Raw genomic sequence first — 9,651 nt, 5'->3', positions numbered from 1 at the left:
TCTGCACTGTGATGGAGAGGAGCCACCACAAAGCACGGCAAGCTGTGCTCTGCTCGCTAGAGAGAGGGCCAGGCGAAGGTGGCAGACACAAGCGCTCCCAACCATGCACCGGAGGCTGAGCCCTCCCTGCCTGCCACCTGCAGGGACTGAGGAAGGGCAGACCCACAGAACCCCAGTCTACCGGGAAAGGGGAAGAATTCACATCGGTGAGCACACTGCCCTTCACAGCTACAGGTAACTGCGGAGGATGCCTTTCCTGACAAAGCAGGGCTGGCCTGTGTGGTAGCTCTGTACCAGGGAGTCAGGACCAGCTCTGGTACCTCGGGACGAGAGCACACGGAGAGCGCGTGGGACTGAGACGGGTGTCTGTAAACCCCATCCCCATTCAAACACTCCTACTGCTATCTCTGCCTCCTTCCGGGCAGGAGTTGGGCAGGTCTGCGAGCACTTGTGGGTCCAGCACACTAAGGTTCTGTACTCTGGGGGAGAAGACCTGGGTGCTTGGTGGAGCCCGCTTGGTAGCTAATAGTGCCCGCCCCTCATCCTGACGACAGCTGACACTTAAGAACAGCTTGCACAACATCCCCACTGACTTATCGTGTATGTTTTTCCCTTAGAAAACACCCAGCAGACAGGAGGAAATGGAGACACAGCGAATAAATTCAGACGTTTTATTCTGGAAAGCACATGTGCACAGAGTTTCAACACAGAAAATTAACCTGGGAGTGAATGCCGGACAGATCGGCTACCATCATGCAGCAAGGTGAGTGACACGGACCCGCTGGCCCTCGGAACCCCACGGTGCCTGCAGGAGGGTGAAAAACCAGGAGGCTGAACCCCGATACACTGCCCAAGAGAATGCAACACAAGTGGCAGGTTCCTAATGACGAGAAAAACTTACAAATAGAATCAAAACTGATTCAAGTCATACAGTGAAAGGACAAAAGGAAAAGGGAAAGAGATCAATATGATCTGAAACAACTGTTTTAATAGTAAGTTGCTGACCTTTTGTTGGACTCCAGTCCAAGATGCCTGAGGACGGGCCAGTGCTTCTGCACGGGGTCGCCCCTGGAGGGGAGACAGGCCCTGTCTACGACCCTCTTTTCATCCTGAGGTCCCCCGCCCTCCCAGTGAGAGACAGTGGAGGACAGGACCTTGTCTGCCCATGCCCGGATAGTAACGGGTCCTCTGGACTTGCTGGGGGTCGGTGGACCCAGCACCCCTGGCATCCCCAGCCTGCCTTTGTACACCTGACTGGGTTTCTGTAAGATCTGAGATCACCTGCAAGGGGAGAATGCTGGGTTTTAACGTGTGTTTCTGTCCTGGCCTCGTGACAAGTCATACTGTCCAGGCATTTTTGGCACTTCCCTTCCTTGTGCCTAACAGAGTCCCTCCTCCCCTACCAGCAGATGCCAGCCAGTCCCTGTAATTAACACAAGGGTCATTAATATTAGCAACAAGCTGGACCCAACGAACCAGTGAAACTGACTTTTTTCACCTGTCTTCCTTTTATATTACTCTGCCAGTTAATAATCTATTCCTGTAACTCTACTTCCTTGGGATTTTATTAATTCAGTAGCAGCTTCATCTAAAGTCTGTTGGTCTTAATGATACTGATGTTTCTAAAGGCCAAGCAAATGGCTTTTTCTCAATCTCATCTTGTAAGTCTCAAAGTCTCTAAAGAGAAAACTAAATTAACTGGTTAGCTATGCATCAGGTAAGCAACTCATATCATTAAAAAAACAGATACACAAGTCTGATTATTGTGCTTGAAATGTACTAAAAGGAAAAAAAAAGTATTAACATATCAAGTTACTATGATGATTATTTTAATAACCTTCAGTAAAAGCCCACAAATGTTTTCCATTCAAGAATGCCTGGGATAAAAAAAAAAAAAAAAAAACTTGGGATAAAATGTTCTAGGCCAATATATTTCAGACTGCAGGGCTGGTTCTAATTTAGAACTGACTACAGACCTGGAGTTAAGGGAAAGAAGTGCTGGCAGTCACACCCAAGACTGGTAACCGCCTTTTTGCTCTGTCACTGCTTGGGAGAACTCTCAGAAAACATTAATGACTGTTAAGTCAGGAAGGCAAAAAGCTGTGAAGAAAAATGGTAATAACATAAGTGATAAAGGGCTAGAAAAGATGCACAACCGTCTTAAAATGAAAATGACTTGGAAGGAAAAAGGGATAAAAGAAGTAGATCATCAGAATGTTGTAAGAAAAAAAATGCTTTTGGTTTTCCTGATAAATGGCAAATCAGAATCATTTTCCCTCAGATTTCACAGCCAACGTTTTCTTAATGTTGTACCTATAAGTTGCCATTTCCTTCCAAGTATGTTAACTGCATAAAAATGAAATACCTCCCCATAAAATACCAGGGAAAGAAAAATCCACTACCTCCTCGAAGAAAACAAGAAACCCTTTCATGAATATTAGACCGAACCATCACCCTCTCCTTTCCTGTCATCTGCATTGCAGAAAAGAGAATGGCTCGTTTTCACTCTAGAGCCATTTGTACTTCATTTTTGAAGCCCTTTGGAGTGAGGAAGCTGTTTCAACTTTCATATTGGAGGTAAGGGACGCAGAGAAGAAAAAGGACAGTGGAGCACTCTGAGCCAGCTCAAGTCAAACAAGACCAGACTCCTCACTGTCCACGCGGAAAATGAAACTTTGATCTTTACCAAGTAAGTGACTTTTAAATATTTAACTTTTTACTCAAGATAAAAGCACAAATCTCTCCTAACTAGAGTAGTATTAAAATGTGACTATTTTCTCTTCAAAGGGAAAAAGAGGGGGATTAAAAAAAAAAAACTTAGAAAGGTATGTTTCCTTGCAAGCAAAACAGAGAAAAAGATGTTATTGTTGTTACTATAATTATTAAGCCACAGACACATAAAATCCACAAACTGGATTGGGGTGGCTTTGGAAATGCAGTATATCAAAGGTGCAGACTGTTTTGAACATTCTGTACAGATCGCGCTGAACAAGAACCAAAGGTAACCTCCCCCACGGCGGTGAAACGCCTCGGGCCCCGGGGAAAGACAGCAGGGCCTGCTCCGGCAGCGAGGTCGAGAGTCCCTGGGCGCCGCGTGGGCCATCCTGCCGAGCCCACAGGTGAGGCTGAAGGGTTCTGGCGGCACCCAGTGCGAAGCACGTGCATCACTGGACCAACTTCTGAATGGACTTTTATAAATATATACAAATCAGTTACAGGCACTTGAAATGTCTTTGGCTGGAATAACCCAACATTGCAAGATAATGTATTCACAGAGTGTCCAGGCCCAGGCTGGCTTCAGCAGGCGATGATTATGGTTCTTTCAGTCTCTCTCGGAAAACGGCAGCTGTGGGATTAGGCGTCTGCCAGAGCCACCTAGGAGAGAGCAAGACGGCCAACCGGTCACGCAGCGATGAGCAGGTAACTCAGCCCCACCAGCTCTCCTACTGGGGGCCTGGGCCCAGCCCCAAACCCAGGGAGCCACACGCACGCATCTGCCAGGCAGCGGAACGATTCAATGCTAAAAAGATCAAGCTCATCTAGGAGGTAATGAATAGAAATCAGCTGATCTCATGAAGCGCTGAGCTGAGATGGGGGCAAGTTTCAGCGCTCTGGGAAGTGACCAGCACACTGACCTCAGTGGAACGGAGGCAGCCCTCAGGGTTAGCTGTTCTCCAGCGGGGAACATTTTTTTAAATACAGAATTTTTAAAGTAGTTTTTTAAAAAAATATTTTATTTGGCTGGACCAGGGCTCAATGGCAGCATGTGGGACCCAGTTCCCTGATCAGGGAGCGAACCCAGCACCCCTGCACCGGGAGTGCAGTCTAGCCACTGGGCTACCAGGGAAGTCCCTGATTTGTAATTTGTTGATGATCTAATTTTCATTTTGCTTGTTTTGTTTTTTGGCCACACGGTGTAGCACGTGGCATCTTAGTTCGCTGACCAGGACACTGGAAGGACAGAGTCCAGCAGCAGCTGGGACTTCTCGAAGGAAGTCCCTCCACTGGGGATGTGAGAACGGTTTTTTCCCACCAAAGACTTGGGTGTATGGTTGAAAATGCAACACTACATTATAGGCTGAGGGGCAATGGCTGCTGACAGGAACTAAGACTCACCCACAGTAAGTGGAAATAGGACTAACTAGGACATTACCCAGAGACCTCTAGAGCTGTCCTGGGCCAGACCCACCCACCGCTCACCTTCTCAGGACAGAATTCAGGATTGCTCTGACGCAGTTTGCTGGGTCTGCCTTTGATAACCGCGTAGCAAAACATCGTTATCACCATCACAAAGAGGAAGTAACTGGTGTGCATGAGGTGCAGGTTTATTAACGAGCGGTCATCCTAAACAAAGAGAACCAACCAGAGACATCCACACTGAGTCACTGAGATTTTAAGGCTGGCTTCCTGAAATCAGGGGGCACAACCTCTAGGCTTGCCTCAGCGTTCCTTCTCACATGGGAACAGAAGGTTCTCTATCTTCTCAACAAGGAAAGCCAGAGCTTGTGGTGTTCCAGATACCACCCACACGCTCCCTTCCTAAACCAGTACTCTGCTCAAACTCCCCCCGGAGCCTTTAACCCCTGCCCTTCCCTATATTTTCTTGTTCTCACAGCCCTCAAGCTGCACAGCTGACACCCCCAAGTCTGTGTTCCGAACCCCTTGCTACTCCTCCCCAGGGAGGCTGTGGCCTTTCCCCACATCGATGAGCCCCTGGCTGCAAACGCCAGCCGTGACTCATGCCTTTGAGTGCCACAGGCAACCGGCCACCAGGCCCGGCCAGGTGTTGAGATCCCAGCCAGGCCTCCACTCCTGTTCCTTCTCACAGCTCCAGGCCTCCTCAGGCTCCATCCCATTTCATGTTTCAGGGGGGCAGACCAGTCTTCCTGACACACTGCTTTACAAATTTCCTACAACCCAAACGCAGGCAGTGCTGGCCTCCTCCTCCGAGATCTCAACGCCTCAGTGAGGCCCAAAGGGCCTTCAGGAACCTGGCCCCTGCCCACCACACAGTCTCAGCTCCACTGCTCACTCCTGCAGGCCCTGGTGTTCCAACGCCCACAACTTGATAAAAGTGAGACATAAGGAAAGAGAGGGACCAGGCAAGAAGAAAAGAAATCCACCTGGCATGGACTGACAGAGAGAAGAACATTTACAAAAATTCAGTGCAGTCTTTTAAAAGCGGGCTCCAGTCTGAGGAGCAAACAAAACTGGCAAATCTCCCACTAGCTCAGAGGACAGGGCCTCCCGCCGTCTTCCCTTTGTAACGTCAAAGCCCATCCAGGCGTCAGTCTCCAGCCAGTCCTCTCCTGTTTCCATCCGCCTGAGTCCCACACCGTGTCCTGCTGCTACTGCCACTGACCACAGGCGCTTCAGCGAGGGGCATGTGCAGGAGGAAGACGGACCAGCCTCTCCGGCAGCCCCTCGGAGTCAGGCACACAGCCGCAATCAATACATAACTGCTGCTGGACAAAGTCGACAACGAACAACAGAAGCAATTTCCTTAACCAAAGTGGTGGTGTGTTTCGGCAAGTCTCCAGCCTCCCCCAACCTGGCCTCCCTACCCAACCGGACATCAAGAATGGCAGGAGCTAAGCTAACCCAAGAAAGGAGGTAAGCAGGGTCTGCTCTAAGTTTCGGGACACACACTGACGCACAGGATTCTTCTCACTTACATCTGGAACAATAACTGTAAGCTTGGGGTTTAAAGCATGGTAGACTTTTCCAATGGCCCCCTTGTAACACCAGAAAGGGTTGTAGTCTTGAGCGTATTTTGTGTTGGCATCCCTGGCCGTGGTGAAGATCTTATACCAGAGCGTGGCGTTGCTGTAGGTGTCAGGAACGCAGTGCGGCGGCTGTCTGCAAGAGAAGGAGGCGAGACACAGCGCTGAGCAGGGCCTCTTGTGGGGAAGGAGAAATCGGAGACAGCTGTATTCTCTTGAGATAAGGCCTATTATGTTTTTAGTTCAGTGATTTTTTTTTTAATTAATAAACACGACAGAATAAGAACTAGGCACCAACACTTGAGAGTTTAGGTGTTAGATTTTTGCTTTTGGAAATCAATCCTAGGTCCTATCACCAGAAAGGAGTCACTCCTTGTAAGCCCATTTTCTCAAATAAGCTAAACTTTTAGTCACCACTGGAAGTTCTCCATACAAACTTCTCTATCAGCTGTTACAACCAATAGCAAATAATGCTGAATTTGGCCTACAAACCTCCGAACATCTAAAACAGATTAATCCCAGGATAATTATTTGAAAAGGACTCAGACTAAGATCCTTAAATAGGCTCCACCTTGTGTATTTCATGTATTTATAGATTACCTCCTTTACAGAGAAAGCAGAGGCAAGAACAGGCTTAAAGGCAAAGCAGTTAACACTGACAGGTGCTCAAAAAAAAATAAAAGAAGCAGAAGGTTCAGCAACAGTAACTATTTCATGGAAAATAAGGCTCAATTTGTACTATCAATTTAAAACGTAAGTCTTCCTGGATAATGGAGATGAACAAAATGCCGCTCAGAAGCCACCATCACGGTCATCACGGTCACAGGATCAGCTCATATGCATCTCTGCTGTGGCTTCTTCTACCAACAGGAAAGGAAGTCTAAAACCTGCAAACACAACCCGATGCTTTTACGACCTTACTGAAACACTAACCCTCTGATATCTATATGCAGAAGTTTTACCTCAGAAAAGCAAATTAAACTGAAATAATCCTATAGACAAGTCCCAGCAATGACAATTCTACAAGGTAATGCGACGCCAGCTGTCCTGAGAATTTGCTGCTAATGCATCCTAGTCAAGTTCACGGTAAACAGCTTCTCACATACATCCATGGGGGTCAGGGTGCACTTACACGGTGACGGGGAACACGCCGGGGTGAGCTGTGAGGGTCATGCAGGCTGTGAACACCACCTGCTCACAATGCCCGTGAAGGGCACAGTCGTCCGAGCTCCAGGATGTGGGCAGGGTGAAGGTAATGTTTATCTCCTCCTGGGCTTCCCTGCCTGGAAAGAGAAATCAGTGTTTTGGTAAATAAGGCAAGAAATCATACATTTATGATTCTCTGGGATTTGACTGAATCCTGAAATCAAACCCACCCAAGAATCCCATCAACCCAGGGAGGTGTGACCCCTGCCTTTGCGGGGTTTCGAGAATAACAGTGGTTGTTCCAAGCCAGACTCTGAGGCCTGCTCACTGGGCAGACCCACGGTGTGGCAAACACAGCCAGGCCGCTTTTGGCCGCCGCCTGGAGAGGCCACGCCAGGGCCCAGCCACGCCTGGGTGGGAAAGCTGGGGCTGCGTGAGTCCGCACCGTTGGCAGAGCGTATGCATTGCTTCACCCAGGGGACCACTATCCCATGAACAAGACCGAAGAAGTGTTACTGTAACCCTTTCACATATAAGCAGACTGAGGATCAGCAGGTTAGACCTAAGAAAGGTCATGGGACAGGTGAGAGATAAAAGTGCAAATGAGCACCAAGGTATTAAACATCACAGCAAAATAAAAAGGTCCACCCGCCCCGTGGAAAACCCAGCCGTTGCCCTTACCGCCTTACACGGGAACACCTCTCACCAGGAGCAGCCAGCAGGGGGCTGCCAGGCACTCCCCAGTTCCTTTAAGGACTTTAAAAGGTTCTTGGTAACCAAAGATGATTCTTCTGAGGCTCAAGTCTCTGGCACAAAGCCCCTCCTGATTATTCCAGCTCCCACGACTTCAACCTTCTCCTGATTCACCTACAGTCTCTCATGGGTTTAGTACTAGTCCAAGGGCAGCGCTCAATGTTCTACAGGTGTTTAATATTATTTAACAAGCATTTATACAGCATTTCCTGTCTGCCAGGAACTACTCTTAAGTGCCTGATGAATATTAACTTACGTTATGCTTGTCTCTTTCATATCCCAAAATTGCAAAGGGAAGAGACCAGATCTGGGACTTTTTCTAATTCCTAGCATTTAGCCCAGTGCATTAAAAAAAAAAAAAAGAAAGAAAAAACTTAAGACTAACAGCAATATCTGTAGTATGTACTGAAAACTCCAACATGATGAACCAGAATTTAAACAATCTGTGCTTAACAGACTCACAGATACAGAGAACAGACCTGTGCTTGCCTCTGCTAATCCCAAACTCCCAATCCTTCCCTCCCCTCCGGCAGACTATTAGATAGAACTGATAGACAACAAGGCCCTACTGCACAGTACAAGGAGCTACATTCACTATTCTGCGGCAAACCATAATGGGAAAGAATATGATGAAGTGTGTATCTCCACCTGAGCTACCCTGCTGTACAGCAGACACTAACACGACACTGTAAATCAACTGTACTTCAATCAAATTTAAAAAACACAAATTAAAAAATGTATTCAAAAATGTTAAGACCATAAATAGGCCTTATAGTTTCTTTCCAGTCTCCCACTTGCAGGCTTTCACTGAGCACCTACTGCATACCAAGCACCCGAGTAAGTGGAGATGCAGTAGAAGTGCTTCCTCCCTGACTTTGTTGGTTCAAACTCAACAAAAGGGAGGACACACACCAAGACTCAGCAAGTCTGAGGAGGGAAACCGGACACTCAGTACTCTGTGTGGTAACAGCTGTGGCCAGAGAAAGCCTGGGGAGCTGGCGGCCACTCCCGTACCTGACAGGCCGATCTGATGCCCGAGGATGGTGGAGTACAGATGGGTGACGTTGCGCGAGTACCCGCCGAAGGGTTTGAGTGGGTCCAGGGTGAGGGTGATGGCTACAGAGATGTTCAGTGGGCCCGCATCCTCCAGGGGCTGCGGGGACTGCGTGGACGTCCTGGCCTGGCTGCTGGTCACTGTGCTTTCCGGAGCTGCGGTGTCGTTTGTGAGATGCTTTAACGTTTCATTCTCTGAGACACACAAGTCCAAGTCATTAAACCGCAGGAGAAAAGTATTCCAGTCCTTTGGTAAAACGAAAGAGAAGCAAGGGTGAGGCGTCTGAGTGCCGCCGGCGCCATGGCACAGTCACAGCCTGCGGTGTGGCGTCCGAGCCAGCGCTGCAGAGCGACGGCGCGGGCGCAGCCTGCAGCTTCCTGCGCGGGCGTAACTGTGAAAACTCCAAACACTCTCACATTCAAAATCTACAGCATGAACTCCTCATTGGCATGGCCTAGTAAATCAGCTGAGTTGAAACAACTCAGGAAAACATGTGAAGAGGAAAAAGGATACTATACTTACAGAAAATCATCTAGCCTCAGAATCAAATTTGAAAAGACGGCTTGAACAGAAGTAGTAAAACATTCAAAGTATTAATCTAAACTCATTTAGCAGTTACAACGAGCTATTTTTATCATCTTATTTCTAATCGGAGGATAACTGCTTTGCCACGCTGTGCTGGTTTCTGCCATACAAGAGTGTGAATGAGTCATAAGTATACGCGTCCCCTCCTTCCTAAACCTCCCTCTCACACCCCCCACCCCTCTGGGTACCATTAGCTATTTTTTAAAAATAAAGGCTGCCTTAAAATATTTTCTTATAAGGTCACTTTTCTACACCGAGCTCTCTCTCTTGAGAACATGAAACTACAGTAAATACCCACCCTGGTGTTAATACTTTCTCCCCCTAGTCATGGACCCTGGGTGCCACTTTATGACAGAAACAATTTCAAAAGGGAGGAGAAAAGATGTTCTC

General features: G+C 47.9%; 1 protein-coding gene across 6 annotated transcripts in view; it reads right to left on the bottom strand.

Annotated features, from left to right (window-relative positions):
* Positions 1-657: 657 nt before the first annotated feature.
* The window catches only part of TMEM248 (transmembrane protein 248), a 42,669-nt gene continuing 33,675 nt past the window's right edge, over positions 658-9,651 (bottom strand). For all 6 annotated transcript variants that reach the window (XM_004020947.5, XM_015104194.3, XM_042240028.2 and 3 more), the window contains 5 exons: positions 8,637-8,922; positions 6,856-7,006; positions 5,676-5,859; positions 4,201-4,344; positions 658-3,375 (listed from right to left, as the gene is read on the bottom strand). In XM_004020947.5, coding sequence (XP_004020996.1) covers positions 3,355-3,375; positions 4,201-4,344; positions 5,676-5,859; positions 6,856-7,006; positions 8,637-8,922 — 786 coding nt within the window. In that variant the 3' untranslated portion in view covers positions 658-3,354. The remainder of the gene's footprint in view (positions 3,376-4,200; positions 4,345-5,675; positions 5,860-6,855; positions 7,007-8,636; positions 8,923-9,651) is intronic.

This window comes from Ovis aries, chromosome 24 (assembly GCF_016772045.2).
Source record: "Ovis aries strain OAR_USU_Benz2616 breed Rambouillet chromosome 24, ARS-UI_Ramb_v3.0, whole genome shotgun sequence".
NCBI classification, from domain to species: domain Eukaryota; kingdom Metazoa; phylum Chordata; class Mammalia; order Artiodactyla; family Bovidae; genus Ovis; species Ovis aries.
The sequence above is the reverse complement of the archived record's forward strand: the minus strand, read 5'-3'. Positions and strand labels throughout refer to the sequence as shown.